This window comes from Gymnogyps californianus, chromosome 15, assembly GCF_018139145.2.
Source record: "Gymnogyps californianus isolate 813 chromosome 15, ASM1813914v2, whole genome shotgun sequence".
In the NCBI taxonomy this organism is placed as follows: Eukaryota; Metazoa; Chordata; class Aves; order Accipitriformes; family Cathartidae; genus Gymnogyps; species Gymnogyps californianus.
The window spans coordinates 6,147,289-6,169,334 of NC_059485.1; the positions used below are offsets into that span (position 1 = coordinate 6,147,289).

The following is a 22,046-nucleotide window of genomic DNA, read 5'->3' on the forward strand; positions in this document are numbered from 1 at the left end:
GTGAATGGGTTGGAGATGTAACCGGTGCAGCCAGCTTTTGTTAGACATGAATGGACGCAGCAAATTGTCCCTCAGACGCGTGGTGCAGCCAGCGTGGGCCGGGGGCCTGGGGTGGTATGGCCACTCCTTTCCTTTTCTGTGGGTACCCGATTCAGCTGGCATTAAATCTCTTCAGTGTATTTAATTTTATTTATTTGAGTCTCTGGTAGTTTCAAAAGATGTTCTACTTAGAGCCTGTGTGATCGGCAGTCTTGAAGGAAAAGGCGATGCCTTTGAGTCCGGGCGATGGGGGAATACGAAGGCCTCGCTGCAGCACGCATGAAATGGGTGTTTTGCAAAGCAGCTTTTGATGCACGCTTGTTGCTTTCCCTGCCTGCTCTGTTGTGAATTTGCAGAACACGCAGAGCCGTGTCAGCAAACCACAACCCTGCTGGTTGCTTGTGTATGGTTATGTTCAAAGCTGCACATGAAAAGGAGTGGAAATTGCTGGAGGTTTTTATCCTTTTGCGGGGGAAAAGTCTTGAGTTTGAGTACCCCACATCTCAGCCATGTTCTCTGGCTGCACCACAGTCTCAATTATTCGTCTGTCTTTGGACATGAGGAGGAGGGGACAGGCCACCTCTCCTGCCTTGTGTCAGTTCTGGGCCTCTGTTGGTCTGCTCCAAGGCCAGCGTGTTCAGCCGCAGCAAGACTGTCACGACATCATCTTCCATGCCATCCCTGTGTGACAAATGGTGTCAGGGACTTTAGTAATCCCGGTGGCCCTTTCCTCCACTTGTGATCCCACATGGACATCCCTGAAGCCTCTTTTTAGCTGGCTGTAAGGAGTGGTTGGTGGTGCAGAGGGCATGCAGTCAGAGCATTGCCAAGGGACTTCAAGATCACTTTTGTACCACTTCTTCACCTTTTCCCTGTATGTTCCAGGAACAGCTTTGTGAGAAGACTGCTAGGAAAAGCAGTTAACTCCAGGAAACACCTCTGAGGTGAGATGCAGTTGGTAACATCCAGCAAAGCACCCGCCAGCATGTGAGTGCCCCAGGTCATAGCAGCACCATCAGGGGTGAGCCGGGAGCTGGGATCTCACAGCCATACGTTCCTCTGTCATCCTTGTATTGCTTCCATGCTTCAAAGTCTAAATGCTCAATTACTACATGGCTCTTAACCATAAAGTTAGCGTTGCATAAACCAGTTAATACACTTTCTCTCAAACTGGCTTGCCAGTTTAAGATAAGAGCCCATATTTCAAAGCTTGTTAGACAGCTCTTCTTCATGGGATCCCAGTCTCTGCTGTGTTTGGGTGTTCCCTGAGACCTTTACCTACGCAGAGGTCTCTTACATTTTCTTTTTGAGAAACTGCTTGTAGGAAAGCAAAAATAATAACCGCTGTGAGTGTACCTTCTGCTTTGCTCCAAGGCATCCCACCTCTATTTGGAGGCAGTTATTGCTGGAGAGAGTTGGAAGCACATCAAGCATTCAGTCATGGCATTTCTCGAAGATTTGATGCACTTCACAGCATCGGGGAATCTTAAGCACAACATGCCATGCAGGCTCTCTGGATCATAACATGTCCTGTCAGAGGTGCAATATGAGTCTATTAATGCTAGTGTCCATGCCACGGTGGTGTATCTGTGGAGCATTGACAGAATGCAGCAGTACACTGAAAATCCTTCTGGAGAGCTTTGTTACGGGGACTGGCTGCTGTGATTCTAGTGGAGTCCTACCCTATGCTACAGAACAACAGTTTTTGCAGCTCAGCTCTTTACGTTCTGTATACTTAAGAAATTAATACTTAACATGGATACAGATTAATGTTAGGATTTAATAACGTAACAACTCTCTTTATTCATCTACATGGAAATGGTGAAAAACCTATCCTGTTCTCACATTTGCTTCAAACAAACAAGGACATGAATCATCCTAACTCCACACACAAAAAGCATTCATTCTGCCCCATGTGAATATTAGCGGTAAGAGCAGGTAACTTAGTACTATTTTAGGACTTTGGATTTAATGTATTTTCTTTTTTGCCAATTGCATGAGAACATCCTTTGAGGAAGAAGTGCGGAAAGGTATTTTATGTCAAACCTATCTTATAAGGATTCATAGCTAAATCACATTGCTGCTTTCTCCTCCACGGGGGAAGCAGGGAATTTGAGAGTTGAGGATGACCTCCAGCTTTGGTAACTCCCAAGATTACCTTTTGATAGCATCTTTAGCTTCTAGAAGACGACAAGCCTGTCTGCCTGTATCTTGGAGGGAATATATCAAACTGAGGCTTGAAAATTTTAATTTGTCCCTAATCTGTATTCAGTTTCAGCTAAAGTAGGTAGCTGGTAACAGTGGATCTATATCAACCATGTTCTGGGGAGCTGACATAAATTTCAACCTTAAACTGAAGGGTTTGTCTGTCTTAATGGAAGGCTCTGGAGAGCGTTTCATGTGCTAGCTGTCACTTTGCATTTCTGGGATGTATCCGACTCTGAGGAGGGGACTGTCTGCAGATGATTTTTATATGAAGCAGATAGTGGAAGAGGTGCATGCAGCAGGAGGCAGGGGTTTATAATCATGTTGGTGCATTCAGTGACTAGTTCTCATGCCATGTGCAATGTAGCTACGATGAATCCACAGCAAGGGTTACCAGTCAGCTGTCGGTTTGCCGTCCCTGCGAAAGCTCTTGTGTTTCTGGGTGTTGAAAGGGCCCAGCTGACAGTTGCACGGAGGCCCAGAGATTTTGTATATGTGTTTAAACAGCTGTCCGTCACTGTATTTCCCAGGAGGTTGTCAGACGTCTGTGCATGTCTCTGTCAGGCAAGAATCTCACCGTGTTGTCCTGGGAAAGCACAGGAGATGTCCTTGGCTTCTTGGCAGAGTCACTGCAGCCCAAAGTTGTTTTTCTTCATATAATTCCGTTAGAGTGATGACAGTTTCAAGTTGGAACAGAAAAAGACCTGATGAAAGGACCGCTCTGTAAGTAGGGAAGATAGACAGAGTGGAAGCAGTAACTAGCAAGGTAATAGACGGTGATGGATCTATAATCTCTGAGGCTGCTGTAAGCAGTAAATTCCTAAATAGTGTCCTTTCAGCCTTAACCTATTTATTTGCAAAGTGCTAAATTTAATTTTCCTTAGTCTGCAGGAAAGCAGCATCCCAGGAATAAACCTTTAGCCCAGCCAAGAAGCTGTGCCAAAGTGCTTGTTCCAGCATTTCCATTTCCTCTTTGCTCTGCACGGAGCGTCAGGGCTGTGCACCCCTGCACGTCATTGCTCAGGTGTGTTGGTGTCACGAGGCTGGAGGCAACGCTGCTGCAAGGTGGGATGTATCCTGCTCTGGAGCCTTTTCCGAAGGGGAGATTTAATAGCTACGGGTTCAGTAAAACCACCTGGACCCTGTAAGAGCAGGATGAATGAACCTGTCCCAAGGCAGGAAGGCTGGCACATGAAAACATGCGAGGGAGCCAATACTGCACGTACTGATGCTCTGTCTGTCCTGTAGATACAGGACCACAGTGCTAAAGGCTCTCAGCTCAGAATAACTTCAGGAGTTGACCAGCACATAAAACCCCACGTATTCTGAAACCTCCACAAAGCCACATCTCGAGGAAGAAAAGCAGCGAGTTTTCCAAGCAACCAACATTCTGCACATTCACCCTGCAAAGTTTCAGCAAATGCGGTAAAAAGTAGGTTTCCATGCGTTGCTTTTTGTTCCTGGTAGCACAGTGCTGGTGATACACACAGCGTGTTTTCTTCTGGAGCTAGCAAAGAGGTTTTTCCCCCAAATTCACGATTTAGTAGAGTTTTTAGAAACTTTGCTTTGGTAAAATATTTCAGGAGCAAACGCACGGTGTCTGAATCCAGGAGTTGGCTTTGAGTGAGCAGTGTTCCTGTAGTTGTCACAACCCCAATGAAGTGCAACGTGGGCTGTCACTAATCCTGTTGCTTCAGAGAAAATCGGTTCTCAGTTTCAGAGCTTTGCTATTTTCCTGCCTGCAGAGGATTTCGGCAGAATTCCTCGCAGCGCTTCCCGTTCCTCTTTGTCCCTTTCTTATCCCCACGACGGCAGCACAAGCAGTGCTGTGTTGGCTGGTGGGGAATATCCTGCCAGTGCTGCCCTGAGTTCCCACCATGTTCTCAGCCTGTTGCTGATATGTGAGTGGAAAGATGCTGCTTCCCAACGATGGAGGAGTTTGCCGTCTTTATTCTGCTTCAAGGTTTAGTTGGGTTTTTACTCAGTAAAGTGCCATGGAAAAGGTAGTCTTATTTTTTTGTGTTTGTTCTGTTTTGCCATTTTTTAGCACGTTAGGAATGAAATCGGTATCTGTAAGTTTAAATCCAGCCCTTCCTCCTCCTTCTCTTATCTAAATCTGGAGAAGGGTTCTGAGCTCCTCAGCTCTGTGTGCCGTTCAGAGCTCTGACTTCCCTGTCATATTTGTTTTAAAATAAATAAAAATAACAGTGCCAGGAGTTGAGAGTGGAGAATTACGCAGGCTTTTTGCCTGCTTTTTCCTTTGATGCAGAGCTGATGGGAAGGGTAGCTCCGCTGCAGCCCAGGAAAGGACCTTCTTGAGCTGATACTGAATTTGCAGTGGGGTTCACTGCTTTTCTGGAATGGGGCAAAATTGCCCCCCGGGGTGGGCACTGTGTGATCTGGCCCCCTTTCCTCGCCAGTTCGCAGGTTCCTTGGGTCTTGCTCTTTCCGCTGATAGGCATGGGTGCAGATGAGAAAATCCACATTTTTTGTGAGTTGAGAAGGTGTCTTTCTCCGAGGGCCTTTCCCTGCTGTTTTTTCGTTTTAAGCACAATGTCATAGAAAATTTCATTAGCCACACCAAAAGTCTCTCAGCCAACAGTCAGCTTGCCAGTGAGTGACAGATGTACAGTGTTGATTAGTATCTATGTTCATTTGGAGATTTTCCCTTACCCAGGGGACCACGTAGAAAGTCGTGAGAACTTGAGCTTTGGGAGAACCTGGGGTTTGCTCTCTGCACTGAATTGAGCATTGATAGGGTATTAAACTGAAATGACTTCTCCACAAAAGCGGAACTTGATCAACTTGAAAACACATTTTCCTACCAGTTTTTCCCCCTTGAGCTAGGTCTACAGGGAGGCTTCTCATGCAGGGGGTAAGCGGGCAGCATACCAAAGGCTTTCAAACTGCAAAGGGGCATCTCCAGCTTGCCTGAGCCGCTTCCATCACTCAGGGACTGAAATTTTAATCATTGAATTAATTTTTCAGAAACGAAAGCGCAAATCTGTACCCCCAGTGGCATTAATAATGAATGCAGGGAAGAGAGACATTACAAGGAGAAAGAAGGGCTAGGAAATTTGGGGTTGGGGAATGAACTTTTGGGGGGGGTATTATTTTGAAGAGATAATGTATGGGTTGTATTTCCTTGTCCCTGGGCCTTTCTGCTTGTCTTGCCCATGCTTTGTCCAACAGAGTCCGCTTCATTTCTGTCTGAGGCATCTTTCGAATACTTTTCTTCCCTGCTTATCTTCACCTGGATTGTCTTTTCCAGGGTCAATAGCCAAGTCTGTACACACATGGTCCTACTCCTCGTCTCCAAAGCAGACCCTTGAAGCGTTGCGGGGGCTTCAGTCGTATCACGGAGAGCGAAGCAGCAGGCTGCAGGGTTCACCTGCTCCGGCAGATTTAAAGAAGACGAGGCCTGAACTGCAGCCAAGATGCCAGAGCTTTCTGCCTCGTTTTTGGCTCCTTCCTTCCACTCTCAAAGAGCATGCAGATTTTTTTTTTTCCTAATTAAAAGTATTATATACCAGAAGATTAATTAGAAATGAAAGTGATTTTTTTCCCTCCCTTTTTGTCAGTGGAAAAGGCCTGTGCCAGGCAACTGCCAGAGGGAGCTGGGATTTCTCCCTTTAATGGATTCCAGGCAATTTGCCTCTGGACAGCTATCTTATAAATAATGAATGTTTGCACAGATTTTCCCAATTCTCAGGCAGCGCAGGTGGTCTTCATTTCAACCATCCCAAACAAATCTGGAAACAGCAGGGCGTTCCCATCCTTGGTCACCACATGAAAGGGGCAATTCTTCACATTCCCCCTCCTCTTCTCATTGCATGCATCATGAAGACCGCCTATGGTTATGGATTTGTATCTTTATTTATTCAAAATCTCGTCAAGCAAACACAACCGCGCTCTGCCGTTCCTCCTCCCTGTCGCACAGCGCTGCCAGCAAAGCCAGCGCGGCATTCGCAGTGGACAGGCACGTTTGCATAAGCAGGAGGTCTCCTCATGGTCAGATGGGCTGACCTTCTCAAAAGCACGTAGGATTGTTGCCGGCAGACAAGACTCAAGCCCAGGTGCACATGTGCGTGATTGCAGGACATTTCTAAGGCCTTTGTGCTCCCTCCAAGGCTCACAGTAAGAGGATGATTCTTTGAATTGTTATATTAATCTTCAGAAATGAGGATTTGGTTCAGTGGGTACTCCACAGAGACCTGCCTAGAGGAGAAATCCTATCCCAGAAGGAAAACTATTCTGGAGTTAAAAGCACCCAAGAGTGATTTATGCAGTGCAGGGACTTTAAAGTGGCCCTGATGCAGGGATGAATTTCAGCCCAGAGGAGAATGACATAGCCTGAGGGTTTCTCTTCATATCATGCCACTTGCCCTGTTTATTTCCTTTCTGTTAAAATTGAAGTGGTGACTGCAGGAAGATGAAGGTGAAGGTCCCCAGCTGCAGAGAGCTCCCATGGTCATCAGCCACCTGGTTTGGAGAGAGGCTGGGGATTGCTCCAAGAACCTTTTCTGTGGCTCTAAATACAGCAGCTAATGACACCTTCCACTCAGCGGGAAGAAAACAGAATTACTAAACTTGCAATTTGGCACAGTGGGAGTGTGAGTTTGTCCTGCCAGTTTCTTGTTGCTGTATATTTCCAAGATTTTTTTTTATATTTTTTTTTCTCACAAGCAGGTGGAATCCAGATCAGGGGGTTCATTTTAAGGACTCAAATTATGCGTATGGAAGGCACAGCCCCAAAAGGAAAAGACTGATTGCAGCTTATAAGTCATCCGGCATAAAACGGAGAATGTGCAGGTTCTCTGGGAAATGCCACATGTCTTGGCCTTATGAGTAATGTGTAGTGATGTCCCATTAGGAGCCATGTTCCCAGTACAGTGTTGAAGGAGATGTATATATTTCCATATAATTTTAATCATTTTGACTTATGGTTTAACTTTGTGCTAGGCAGGCTGCACAGAGGTTCCAGGAGAATACTATTTTAGATGGCTTTGGGGGCAAAAGAAAGAAGACAACTGAAGGCAAGGTTAGAAATAGCTGAACGTTTCCAGTTGAGCAAGTTTTATGGTCATGTGCTGTGATAATCGAAGGTTTGCTGTTAAATGCGATGAATCTGTGCTGGAGAAGAAAACATGTCCCCAGTTAGAGATGGCTGCGGTCTTTTGCTGCCGGTCTGAGGAGGGAGAGCGCTCTTAGGGCAAGAGGAGCTGTCTGAAAGGAAAGGTGGGGAGCAATAATGACAGCTTAGCAAGGCCCAGTTCTTTTTGGGGTAGGGTGTGTTTTGTAGAGGAGCCGTTCATCTCCAGGGGTTGTGAAGGCTCATCGTGAAGACGCATGAAAAATTCAGATTAATTTCTCCAGCAATGCCTGGAATGGACCTGTTGAGCTGAACTTGCCCTGGTGCTATTAGGGGATTGTGGGGTAAAACAAGTGAATACTGTGGAGGTAAAACTATCTGCCTTTCTAGTTCCCCTTCTACACCTCTGTATGCTGTTGCCCCAAATCTGTGTTACAGCACTGGGGGACAGACAACTATCACCAACTCAAACTAGTGAGATGTACTCAAAAGCTAATTTCTGCAACCAGCACTAGAGTGCTTAGAGCAAGTGAACGCGCGGTTTCTGGAGCAGTGACTTGCTTTAATGTTCTTATCAACTATTTTGCAGTCTTTGTTAAAAGAGGTCAAAGCTCATCCCCCTGGGTGGGGACTTCTTGAGCACAGTACTTATTATTAGGGCAGTACCATATCTTGTAATTAGGGATGTAATTCCCATCTCTGTAGACAGCCAGCCTGTAGCCTGGGTACCATTTCAGAGTTTCATGAGATGAATTAAGCAAGGATGGATTGAGCAATGCAATGAATTTCAACAGAGATCACTTGCCTGAAGTCCTGCAGGTGTTTCAGATGAGATATGAAAAGGAAATACCTTCCCTCATCTTCCTTCCCTTTCTTTTCCGTAGCGGGCAAGAAGAATCGCATTGTTCTGGATGCCATGCAGTAGCGACACTCTGATGACTTGGGGCCTGGTTGTTTGAAAGATTACCTCGTCCCCTGGTCCCTGCTATAGCAGCTGGGAGAATCTGTATTTCTTTTCCTGTCTGACACTAAAGATTTTTGCCTGCAAAGGACCTGTGTCTTAGAAAATTGCTGTTGCAGTACATCTGAAGAGTCAGATTTTGGCAAGCTTCAAAGTATGATGTAAGAGATTCTTACTTAATTTAGCACTTCATTAACTTCACTTTTTTTTCCTCCTTACCTACCCGGGTGGTAGCAGTGCTTATGATATTCTGCAGGGAGTTCTGTAGTTTATATGCTTTGTATAAAATCATTTATGTAAGTGCAGAATAAATCAATCAAACTTGGAAAAAAAAAGGGAAAGCAATCAACTTTGGGCTTGAAACAAGGAATAGGTGAAAGACTGAAAGAAAAGAAGGACAATGAAGATTAATTTTGAAGAAAAATAGAAACAAAACTGCCGTACAAAAATGAAAGGAGAAAAGAGGGAAAGAACAGCGGTAAGACAGAAAAAGCAAGGGAAGGCCAGACATACAGGTTAATGCAATGTATTTTCCTCTGTAATTATATTCATTTGATGTAGATTTGTACCAGGCACTTTACAGCGGTGTTAATGAGAAGAAGGAAGCAAGAGTTGATATCCATAGCAGTTTGAAAGATAGAACTCAAATCAAATTGCTGCTGTTCTCAGTGGGCATGGATATATTTAGCATCACAGCATACTGTATATAGTACGCCGTTACAGTCTTACACGAAGTCTTTTGAATGAAGATCTCAAAGCACATCGCATTAGTTCCAATGCAGTATTTCCCAAGTTCTTACACAGTCTCTGGTATTGAGAGCTACAGAGTTGCCAGTTGTTGCTGTATTCATATTTCTATACAGCACATGTCAACATGGAAGCTGGGTCACGTGTCCACTGAGGAGACTAGTCCTGCCATCTTCATGTAATTCTTGCCCTGCAGCCTTCTTCAGAAAGGCTTTTACTACCACCAGGTTATCTTCAGGTGTGAGGCTCTTCACAGTCTGTCTCAGAGGAAGGAAACCTCACAAACGGAGCATGTTTCCTCTGCAAATTTGCCTTCCTTACTTTCACACATCATCCTCCAGACAGATGATAGTCTCATTACCCTCAGCCCCCCCCCCCCCCCCAGTCCTGTTCATAACCTCGCTCTAACGATGCACAAAGTGCTGAGGAGTCACGTACTGCACTCATGATTGCTCAGCAGTGCAGCTTGCACACCTTCATCCTGAAAAACCACAGTATAGATTTTACTGGGAAAAAGGGAAAGGAAAGGATATTCCCAGGGATTAAAGAAAATTTACCTTCCTGTACATATGGCTCAAAGAAGTGGAAAGCTCGTGTGCACATAGACTGCTATATTACCGACAGGTAGGAAAAATGCCCTAGAATTATTCACACTGGCTCCTGGCAGGAGCTCAGAGTCTCATGGATTATCCACCGAGGCAGAGACAAGGTGAACAATAGGGGTTTAATTTAAGGAATGTTTTCCCTGCCTTCAGCACGTCTCTCCAGCTCACATCTCCGTTCCCTGATTGCAGTGTAATCTCGCTCATTACTGCATGGCCGTAACCTCCTCTGGCCCTTTCGGCAGTGGAGAACCAGCAGCCAATTTGTGTCCAGAATTAAGGTTGTGACCCTCTCCACTTCCCTCCGCACTCGGCAACTGCTGAAGGAGGTATGCAAAGGCTCTCTACTAATTGTTAGAAAAGAAAAATTTCTGACCCTGAATTGTTTGCCGAGATATTCTGTAGTTTATTTTCCTCTGTGCAGCAACAGTTTTCAGCAAGAGCAGAGGATTGATTGCTCCTGGAGTTTATTGGAAGTGCCTGGTTTTAAAGGAGTCTGAAATATTGTGGATGTCAGACAGGAGATAGCTGGTCACTCTCCCCATGAGGAGATCTGCTTGTCCTGAGTGCACTTCACCTGCCTTTTGGGAAATGACAGTCATACCTAGGAGCTGTGGATGACACTGCATTTGCTCTTACTAGTTTAACTGCTAATGCTTCAGGTGAATTGCTTGTTAGGGAAGGCAAAATTGTAGATTTCTTTTCGGAAAGAAGGATGGGATTATTCTCCCTGCTGAATAAAACTGCAAGTTTGGGGCACAATTGACCCATTTGTACTCAAAAATGTACAACAGCTTTGTAGGTGATAATGACTTCTGTCAAATTCTTTTATTTTATTTGTCCCTTTGAACTATCGGCTTATAGAGGAACCACAAAGACTCCTTGTTGGTAGAAAGATGGCTTTAAGTTGCTGAATCATTACAAGCATCTTAATGCAGAAGCAACTAATCTTTTTATCCAGAGCTAGCTTTGGGCTCTGCTTTCCCTCAGGATCTGGGTGTTGTAGAGGAACAAGAAAATTAGCGCTAAAAAGATTACTTTGCTATACGTGAAGCAATCCTCCGTGCTCCCCACATTTCTGAAGGCTGCTGCTTCCAGTGCTGAAATGTTGCAGTATGGAAAATATGGGTAAGATCTGGAGGAACACCCAGGGTGTCCACAAGGACACAGAGGGCACTTCCCATTGTTTTACATTTACAAGAATATGTTGTATGTAGTGTTCAAAACTGTGGGTAATTATATTTTGCAATTAAATCTATGAGCATCTGTTCCTCTTCCTTTCTGTGCCAAGTCCCAACCTCAGGAGTCCATGTTGTCTCCACAACAGTCGGATAGCACATTTGCCCCCTAAACTAAGTAGAGGTTGCAAGGCAGGAGAAGAAATCTCTCAGGAAAAGGATTTTTCTTTTAAAAACTTCCAGCAGCATCCGTGCAGGGAAGAGAAGAGGGATGCAGAGCATGGTGGCAAAAGCAGAGAAAGCATGGTCTACCGCGGTGCCCACACTGAGCAACGTCCAGTTCTGCCATGCCGTGTTGAGCCGGGAGCGAGCCTCGTGCCGTGCTGTTCCCACGTCGTCTGCCTGCCTGGCAGCCACAACTGCAACACCCGCTGCCATCTAGCACAGTAAACAGCCGTATCGTTGTCTTTGATCGTTATAAAGAGCAATAGTTCAGCCTCTGTGCAGGAGCTTGCTGTCGGGGGGCAGAGCACTGGAAGGAGTACAACCAAAAGTTCTCCAGATGAGAGAGCCTACCTCCTCCTCTTTGTTTGGCAAAACCTCACCTGCACCACTAAGATGGCCCAGTTGAACTGCTGTTGAGTGATGAATGATATTCGTGGATTAACAACTTTATTGGAGTTGAGTGTATGCTTGCTGATGGGGTTCACAACTGCTGTGTCTCAATCAAAAAAAAAAAAAAGTTTTTAATGCCTCCTCTTTTAGCAGAAGTTTAAAAGTCTGGTGGAATCCTCTGCTATAAATATTTATCTTCTGGCTCCCTTTTTTTTCCCCCATTGGGAAAGCTCTTGGGTGATGACAGAGATCCCATAGCAACTGCAGCTTTTCTTCTCTTAGCCATCACAGAGAAACGGTAATGATGGCTAGCACGTTGCAGGGAAGAAGAATGTACTCCATCTAGGCTAGACTTGCAAAGAGTAAATTGGAGTGAAAATAGATTAAATCTTTCCATAGTTCAATGGCAAAAGAAAATCACCCATCATTTGCCTTCTATCTCCCAGATGCATTAAAATGTGGGAAATACTCAATCTCCAAAACCCTTCATTTCTTGACAGGCTTTATTCACTCTCTTTTCTCTGCTGTTTTTATTAATTTATTCTTTAAGGCAGTTCCTGCTGTGCCAGCTCCTTTTACTGCGTGGTGTAGGGAGATGTTCATAGCTCTTGCACAAGGAATGCAGGATCCTGAACTCAGGGCTTGATGGATACTCTCTGACTCTTCCATGTTTCTTTTCTGCCTTTTGCTTTAGGCTTTTGCAACATCCTTTGAAAAGGAACAGCGGAAACAAAAAATCAAGGGTTCGAAGAGTTACCGATCTTTTCTGTGCCTTTTGTCACACGTTATAGAAGTCCCAACTAGTGCAGATAAAAGGGAAGAAAGGAAATAGCTCTGAACCTGACCGTACTGTGGAAGACTTGGAGTGCTGATGATTAGTGATACAACAGGATGTTCAGAATGGGGGAAGTCCTGGCTTCTTTGAGGATGCTCCCAGCTTGGACCTTAGGGTTAAGCAATTTTAAAGGCACCTTCTTTGAAGACCGTGACCTTGTCCTTCTCCTTCCATTTTCAGGCATCAGGTTTATTGCTCTCCCAAGGAACTCAGAACAGTTGATTAACTTGTAACTCACTAGTTCTTGACACGTTAAGCAGCAAATTTGACTCTAATTAACAGCTTTTTTTAACCTGGGTTCCCCCTTCCCTCCTCCTGTTTCACTCTAGAGATTCCTCAAGCTGTTACAGGTTTTAAAGATAAATTCCTTTCTTTTTTTTTTTTTTAAATCGTAAAAGCGAATGTGTGCAGACACTGGATTGTGCAGCTCAGCGGGAGGACGTGTGTCTGACAGAAGAACATTTGGAAAGCAAATATGGTCACCTGGAGGGAAGCGAGGGGTTGGATTGTGGAGAGAGCTGGTGGCTGACCACAGGGTTGGCTTGACACAGAAGAGGAAACCGTGAAGGGCAGGCTTTCCTCAGCTATCCGTATACTGCTTTGAACAGTTGCTTCCTAGCTGACAGTAGACGGGCTCAACCTCAAACATCCACCTATGTGCGCAACCTGGCGTAAAAAGTGAGAAGGGGCATTGCTGGAGCTCTTGGCCAAATTGGATGGCAGCTCTTCTGCTCCTCCTGAGCCTGCCAGCCCTCCTGCTCCTCCTGAGCCTGCCAGCCCTCTGCTGCCTGTAAATATCTGCATGCAAATCACAGTCCGTAGGGAATTGAGGGAACTGATAGAATTGGTTTTGGAAAGTTATCCTGTACATAGTGTTCGTAGTTATCCTATACATATCCCAGAGGGGTATGTGCTTCCAGCGAACGCTGTTGAAGTGCGCAGCTCCCTGGGGAGCCCTCCACCGCAGTGCAAAGCTGCCCAGATTTGGGCCATGGATGGGATGGGTGAGGGACTGAGAACAGCTGAGGATGCTCCTCTTCTTCACCATTGAGATTCGCTCTGCCGCTTTGCATGTTTCTCGCTGGTCAGCAGATACAGTAGCCTCTTGGCAAGCAGGCAGCTGAAAAATCCAGGAATCCCCTGACTGTAATCCAGCTCCGCTACTGACTGTTTCACTCTGTCTCATTCCCCATCTGTGAAATGGGAGCAGTAATGACTGCTAGTCTGTCAAGGTGTTCCAATTCTGGTGTGCAAGTTGCTATTGAAGTGTTAGTTTTTATTGCTTGCAAGTTAGAGGGAGGTTTTTCAGTTTTGTTCAAACATAGAAAGATGGTTTATTTTCAGTTTTCAAAACACATTGTGGTGTAAACCTGCCTAAGAAACTACCGTGGTATCTTTATAAAAGATGTTTTTCATAAGCTGTGGTAAATGTGTTTCACCACTAGCTTGCTATGAATGTATCTAATCCAGTTTTGGACTTTTCTGAACTCTTGATCTGAGAGACAGCCTGTGACAGTGAGCTCCAGAGGTCAATTCAGGGCTTGAGAAAAGAGGGGTTTGTATCTATTTAAAATTGCCATTCAGTTCCTCTGGGTATCATTTCCCTCGCATCTTGCAAGAAAAGAGTAAATATCTTCATTATTCTGTGCTTTCTTTTAGGTTTCTCCTTAACTGCTAAACAGCTGTGTTTTTATATTTTCTGTAACTAAAGCAAGTGAACCTCTCCCAAGATAACCCGCAGTGAAGACGAAGCGTTTTAGTGCTCCTAAGAGGCAAACTAGCCAAGGTCAGCTCAATGCCCCCCAAACCAATAATGGCATATGCAGTCTCACCACATCACAGCTCACTCTCCTATGCAAATAGCTGAAGAATATGTTAGACAAAACGGGTCCTCGGGGAACGCCAGTGTAATCTTTTGCTATGTTGAATATTGATCAGGTATTATACCTCCTTTTTTAATTTCATTCAGTTAATTTCTAGATTTGTAATAGAACTCTATCCCTTGCTCCGTTGCTCAGACAGTTTTCTGGTAGCCTTCCTGATGGTACTTTGTCACAGAGGCTTTGAAAATCCAAGTAATTAAACCTAATCCTCAAGGATTCTTTTTTTTTTTCCTTAAGAATTTTGGAGAATTCTACTAGATAGGAGAGGAATGTTTTCTTTATTTATGAGTATTATTTTCACCTGGGGGTTTATTGTTTCTTGTTTAGTTTTATTTGGTACAGAAATAAGTTTTACAGGCCTCGTATTCTCTGGATTGCTCCTGAAAACCTTCTGGAGTCAGGCTACAATATTGCTCCTTTCTTGTCCACTGGTATACACGTTCAATTTTAAGGCCGATTTATTTTTTAACAACTTCAGTACACTTTTAGGTCCTCAAATATTATCCTGCCTTGGTGATTCATGATCCTCTGAGGATAAGAGATGTGGTATGGGAGCTTGCAGGTGATTTTGTGAAGTGAGTAAAGTTGCCAAGTTACAGGGAGAGCTATATGGTGAAATGACACCTAGGATGGCTTTGACAGCAAGGAGGTAAATATGTGTCCCCATCATGGGGGACCAGTGGAATCCATCTCCTCTCTGGGGGAAAGGCTGAACTCCCTTCAGTATGTCCCTTTGGTGACTTCAAAAAGGAGGATGAAACTAGGCTTCATTTTCATGTTTCTATTTATTATGTTGGCAAGATTTAGTTTGAGTAGAGTCTGAGCAGAGGTCTTTTTATTAGGGCTGCATAGAAAATAAATCAGGTGTGATCCTTGTGTTGTGGCTATGTGATGTTCATGAAGAACAGTGGTGGATAGTTGTCTTTGTCACTTCTTCTCTGCCAACAAGAATAAGAAAAATAAGGCTTCCCTTTTGCAATCCTAACAACTCCAAGTCTATGCATTAAGCGGGAGTTGAGACTAGGAAGCAAGTTACCTTGAGGGGTTCCCTCCAGATCCAAGATACCAGGTAGGAGGAAACTCACTAGAGATACTTCGGTGAGTGGGTGTAGTGAGCACACGTCTTCCAGGATGTGTTTTTAAAGGGTCTGTCTGAGGTTAATGCTGCACTAGATCTCCTCTTCTGTGCTAAATTAGGCTAATATTTGAACAGCCTTCTTATTAATTTCTTTGTTAATTCCAGTGTTTATCATCTACCAGTGACATCTCTAAATCTCTGTGTGTGTTTTACTCTTGGAGTTCCTCTGGTGTAGGGGCTAGAAGTGGCCCTATACCATCACATGTCTCAGCATAACCTCTGTGCATGTTGTTGAATACTAGAGATGAACGTAAGCATTAAGCTGTACAGACGGCGAACAGAATAGCTAACCCTCCGTTCCCCCTTCTCTTATCCTCAGTTCCTTTTTCAAGCCACTTGTGGTGAGATTACCTTCTCCTGTTGAGAGTTTGGGTGATTCTGCTTTGGTTGGACTGCTGTCTGGTTTTCTAGACTGTCTCATTTTGTTGTCTCCTCTGTATTTCCCATCTCTTCAGGACTTTTTTGCTTTTCTGTCTCTTTCCTCAAGGCCACAGCCCCACACAGGTTAGAAGCAGCTGTATTACTCCTGCATCTGAAGAATATTTTAAATGAAACTGCACTTAACAGTGATGCTGTTAGTACTCATTTTGATCCCTGCATCCAGAGACATTTTGTTATTTTTATGGTGTTCTCATCAGGACTTAAATTTAAAATAAGTATTTGTAGGGCAGTAGTGGATGCCTTGCTCCACTGTTCTGCTTGGGGTAGAAGATATACCTATGAAGTGGGAGTGTGCAGGACTATACTGTTTTATTCTCTTAAGGTACCATGTTAGCTTCCAAAGTTAGGTAATTTCTAAGGGCTTGTAATATTTTTTTTATGAACAGCTTTAAATAGAAGTCATTAGACACTGTTGTTCAAACTTAATTAACTGTTCTCCTTACTGAATTACAGCACAGCAAAGAGTGACGGCACTGTGGGAAGGAGAAACATCTTACTAGATTTAAAAAAAACCCAACAAACTAGATTTAACACTTAATTAAAACACAGGACCTTTGGCAGCCCAGGTATCAGGTTGCCTTCTGGGAGATCAGGCTTTGGGGAGTGACGTCTCACTTCCCAGATTACTGCAGTTAAACCGCGTGCGCTTCAGGCATGGTTGGAGTACATCCCTTTGCTTCATTCACAGGGGTGGGTTGCTGCTCACAGATACGTCCCCCCAGCAAAGGCAAAATGTGATTGCAACACGTGCAAACAGATTTTTTTGCATGCTTAATCTAGCAGGTACCTGTGGCAGTATTGAATAAGAAACAGCGGTCAGAGTTTCAGCCTGTGCTGACAACCATAGTGCATGCTGCGGTCTCTGGAGAGCCTGTGCTGTGGTTGCCAGTACATGTTACCGTCGTCCTGTCCCATCGCCACCACCAGTGTCACCAGCAAGGGAAGGCAGCACAGGATCCTGTTCTCAGCCTCGGAGGGAGACGTCTTTCCTGTGGCTGAGCAGAGGATCGTAGTCGTGTCTGCGCAAGGAGGTGGTATAAAACTGTGTGTGTTTTTAACAAGAGAAGCAGGAAATTTTGATGTCCTTCTAGAATGTAGTTATGTTGAAGGGAAACAGTTACAACAACATTATAATTTGAAGGTCTTGGAGAAAAGAACATAATCAGAAAATGGATTTAGAGGGTGTTGACATACACAGTTACCTAGAAGTGTTTTTTAGGCAAAATGAAGTTGCCTGGAAGCCTTTCAGGATTAAATCAGGCGTATACTGTATTTGACTTTGATATTTAGAACAAAAGTTCTGGAAACAGCTAAGCCTTCCCATCATGTTTGAAAGGCTGGCGATGTTTTGGCACTTACTGCCTCATAGTACCGTGTGAGGTCTCACTGAAGTGTGGAGGAGCAACTTGGGGGAGACCGTATGACCAAGTCCCATTGGGAAAAGGCTTTCTTTTAAAAGCGCTTCCAGAGATGTCTGCTGTGTATCCATCCTGCTGGGAATGGGTGGGAGCACACTGGAGGCTGAAGGAAACACAGCAGGCTGAGCATCTCTGCAGAAAACGGGATTCATTGAGTTGTATTAAAGTAACCCCGACTGTCGGTAGTGCCAGCAAACACTCGCTTTTGCCATATGCTGGATCCATCTCTCCTTCATCCTCTGCCTTTGTCTGACCGTTACAAAACAATTTGGTTTCTTTAACTTGGCTTTGGAGCCAGAGCAAGAGCTTACTACAGCTCTTTGGAGTAATTTTTACCTCCATTCCAGCCGACTAGATTAGTCTGCAGATAATGCTAGGAGTGAGTAAGAGCCTCAGCTCCAAGGGAGCTGGAACATAATTACACTAGATGAAGGGTACTCTCCGCAGCTCCTCCAAGAGTGCTGAGATTAGACTGTAATCATTGTTTGTAAGCAGACAGGAATAAGGGGTAATCAGCAAGGCAGCCCTGACACGTTATTCCAGGAATTAATATTAGCTTCCTGAAGTAGCTCATCAATTCACACTTATACAAAACTGCAGAAATCAACAGGTCCCATCTTCCCCCCGTGGGAGCTGCCAAACGGGCTGGAGGGAACACTTGTGGGGCAGGAGCTTGGGGATCGCTGGGTCAAGCCGGCGTGTGCAGAGCGGCTGACGTGGCTGTGCGGGAGGGAATCGGTCTTCCGAAGAAGTACTGCGGGTCTCTCAGCTCTGTGGGGAGACAGGCTGCTGCAGTCCCTGGTTGCCTACAAAGAGATTGGTTAATGCAACACCAGGAAAGAGCTCTGAAGCTTGCGGCCTGGAACTGCAGCCTTGGCTGGTGGGTTGCTGCTCATGGAGAGCAAGCCGGGTTCGCTGTGCTGGGGAGGGAAAGGTGGTTGCTTTTTTCTTTAGCAGTGATCTTTAGCCTGCGGAGCTGCGGCAGGAGGGAGGGCCTGCGCTGGGAAAGAGTGGGGAAGTTTCCTTTTGGTTTTGAAGAAAATCTTTGCAAGTGTGCTTGGTGCTGCTTGAATTCTGGCCCTAATTATAAAGCCTGCAGGTCCCAGTGAGCCCAGTGAGAACATCGTGTACAGACACAAAGCTAACACTAGGCAGCGAAAGTCTTCGTTCCTCTGATGTGAAACAAGAAGAGAAGGAATAAAGAGCTTGCAAATCCAGGCAGAAATCATTAGGAGAGTGAGTGAGGGTACTCGTAAAAGTACTGGTCTCAGTACAAAGCTGAAGGAAGAATTAGGGATAATAGAGGAGAAGCCCCGGTGCAAGTGGTGGGATAACGAAGTGGACAGTAGTATGCCAGTGAAAGTCCACAGACCGTGGGGGTCATTTGGGTTTCAAAAACCACATGTATTGCTTTCACCAGAACTTGCTATTGCAAACCAGGTGGTAGGACCATTACGGTATGAGAGTGTTAACCTGCCTTGCTTCCCTGCTTTCAGCAGTTCTCACTGCCGAGCCCTTTGCTTCCATCAGTTTTGGAATAAAACATCAACCAACCTATTGATTGTATCGCAGTGTTCTACATACATTAGTTATGTGCATGTGCTTTTTAATGATGCTACTGCTCTGACAACTCACTAAATAGAACACAGCTTTATGGGTGGCATTGCTAATACTTTAGCAGTCAAAGGTTAGCTGCTATTATTAACCACATTAGTACTGGCTCTTGTATGAAAAAATAAGTGGAGATAGATGCTTTATCCGGAAAGCTCACAGTCGAAAAGCAAAACCTGAAGGAGTATCGAAGGAAGGAACAGCACATGAGCAAACGGACTAGGTGGTGGTTGGCACAGTGTCGTGAGTTTACACTTGTGGTTGTTGGTTCATTTGGTTTGTTAATTGGCAGTACAGGGAGGTCGAAGGGCACAGCAGGAACCTGGCAGCCAGCAAGAGGAAGAGGGACAGAGCTGGCTTGTCACCTGCCTGTCTTGATCGACTGCCAGAGTTTTGTAGCTCTCTCTGCAGGAGGGCGTCTGGAAAGATTTGAAGGAAGGATGTGTTAATGTCTGCATGGATTGCTCCCAAAAGTCTCTTCCAGCCTGGAAGGGCAGCATAGGGAAAAGCATGGGAGGGCTCAAGGGTGAAACTGTCTTCTGGGCTTCAAAGCTACAAACCTTCCTTAGCAGAGCAAGGTCTGTCTGTGGCTGCTGAGGAGTACCTGCGTTAAGGAAAGGCCATGTCACGGAAAGCTTTGATGATAAAGAGAAATGAGTGAATTTTTGGACACCTGGAAGGGTGGGTGAGGAGAGGGAGGAACAGCTGGAAGAGGATTTTGAAGTTAGTGGGTAAAATGAGCTATGCTGAGGATGTGCAGCCATGAATTCACACGACATGGACATAATTATTATAGTCAAGATCAGAGAGGAGGAGCTGTCTAAACTCATTTCTTTTTGCTGCATTTCTCATTTAGATATATTTTTTTATCTAATGGATCTTTGCGCAGTCAAGCTTGGGAATGAGAATAGTCCTGTTTGCTGTGGTAGGAGCAGTGAATAGGGCAAAGAGTGATGAATATCAGCTTCTAGAAACGAATTGTTTTTCTTCCTCCTACTGCTGCTTTGCTAAGGGACTGGGGCATATATCTCATTTTAGAAATCTCACTGTGTGACTGTCATGTTTCTTGGAAAGGACAGTAGGGAGAATAGATTCGTGGGATGAAGGGAGATTATGTCTGTGGGTGACACACTATCTCATCTGGCTATGCATTCGTCCTGTGCTCATCACCATCCACGTCGCGCAGAGATGTTCTGCCTCGAGTACCTGGAGACTGGTGCCAGTGTCTCTTCTGATGGACTATTAATACTTCCCAAAGCCCTAGTAGCCTATCTAATAAAAGTAATAAGTGTTTTGGTGCCTGGCAGCATGACTGGAAGATTTATTGCTACAAGCAGCAAAAAAGCAACTGGGGAAGTAGAGGGGTTGCTCAAAGAAATTTTAATATCACAGGTCCCAACATTCCAGCTCATCTTTACCAAAGGAGTTACCAAATTAGAAGGTCCGGTGGGAGCAGGGAGAAGATGTTAGCGATGCTGTTATAGTGAAGGCTGTGACAGCACTTTTCATAAAAACCTTCTGTTTTCGAATTACTATAAATAGTTGGTTAAATGCACATAAATAGATCCTACCTGGGGGTAAATACTTGACTTTGGAGTGAGCAGACAGCTGCTTCTCACTTTTAACCTACATAAAATGAGGGACAGCAGTATTGCCAAATATGAGTGTTGAAAATTGTAAATGCAATGTAAAAATAACAATATGCTTTGAGTTAATTTTATTTGCCATCTGGTTTTGAGCTGTCGGTTTTACTTGCATCATGTTTTCTTTGCAACTGTAAAGTTTCTTTATTTTGAAACAAAAACAAAGATTGTCATCTAGAACCTTGACTTCGGGATATGGAAATTTAAGGAAAGGTTTTAATCAAATCAAGTCTTGCAAAGCTTGTCAGAAAGGGAAGAATGCTGGCAATGCTGGGGCAGTTTGGAGAAGTTTATGAATCTATTTTGGTTTTATGTAAAAGCAGATTAACCAAACAGACTTAATGAATGCATAAGACATCTCTGTGCATTCACAATGAACTTTTGCAGGTAGGCACTTCGAAATTAGAAAGTGTTAAGTTAAAGCACGTATTTTCCCTCTTCGGTTGTACCCTAGAGAATTAACTTTCTACACCCTTATAGACATTTGCTACACTCTTATAGCCACATGTAGCCTAAATAATCTGTGGTTTTGTGATTAAAGCTTTTTAAATATTTATTTTCCTTGGGTTTTTAACATTTAATATTCTTGTCCCAGTCTTGTTTTTATGGAAAAAAGAAAAAAAAAAAACAGCAAAGAGAAGCTGACATGTACAAGACTTCAGCCATAGTGAATTGGCAGAAAGACCAAAGCTCTTTTTTTGCTTCAGCTTGTGGGCAGGCAGTTCGAGTGGAAGTAGGTTTGTGCAGTTTTCGGAGAGCTGAAGCAGCTTGTAACGAGCTGTATGAACCATTTTAAGATGGGACAAAATGGTTTCCGTACTGTATAAAAATGCACAAAGTGTTGGTCATATTCCCAGCTAGATGGCTGAAGCAGGGTCCCACCACAGAAGGAAGAGAGGTGTTTAGAGCCGTACCTCTTTGAATTCGTTTCATGAATGAGAAAGGAATTGTTCTTGAATGACTGCAGGGCGTCACTGTGCAGACTGAAGGGAGATGGAAGAAAATTGTCATTTCTCATTGGGCTGAATTATCCTGCTCCTCTGGTTTGCATTTAAAATAGACTTGGTCAAGAGGTATTTTGGGGAGAGTTGGTGGTACTTGTCCTGGGCTGGCAAAGAGACAGCATCCGCCTCCCCAGCCTTTCGTGGTGCAGATCCCAGCTCACTCAGCGATGGCAGGCAGGGATTTAGGAGGACTTGCAGACCGTGGGGGCTCAATTCTATTGTGCAAGAAGGCTGCAGACCTTGGCTTGTGACCAAGACACGGGCTTGGCAGGCTGCAGACATACTGTGGCCTGGAATGGGTGTCTTTTCCCCTGTACCCCAACTGAGGCAGACCCTCTCCCCCCAGCTTTGCCAGGCAGCCAGAGCCCAGGCAGCCGATCTGTACACAGAGCTCGTGCCCACGCAGTGACTGCTTTGGGTTATTCATCTACTGTAACAGGCTCTGCTGCCTCCTCCCACCCCAAGCTAATCACTTTGCAAAGCTTCCAAGGTACACCAACTTTGTGTGGCAGCTAACAAGCTTAGCTGATGAGTTCTGCCATCATCCTTCTCCAGAGCTAATCAGCTTACCCTTGCTCCAGAGCTAATGGGCCTGTGGGTCACAGCAGCACCGTGAACTGCTTGCACACGAGTT

At 44.7% G+C, this 22,046-nt stretch overlaps 1 protein-coding gene across 4 annotated transcripts in view; it reads left to right on the forward strand.

Annotated features, from left to right (window-relative positions):
• The window catches only part of MAD1L1 (mitotic arrest deficient 1 like 1), a 376,769-nt gene that overhangs the window by 291,630 nt on the left and 63,093 nt on the right, over positions 1–22,046 (forward strand). The window contains exon 18 of one of the 4 annotated variants that reach the window (XM_050905939.1): positions 5,516–5,572. The exons of the other annotated variants lie outside the window; for them this stretch is intronic. Coding sequence (XP_050761896.1) covers positions 5,516–5,524 — 9 coding nt within the window. The 3' untranslated portion in view covers positions 5,525–5,572. Of the gene's footprint in view, positions 1–5,515; positions 5,573–22,046 lie in introns of those variants that run through there. 4 annotated transcript variants of the gene reach the window in all.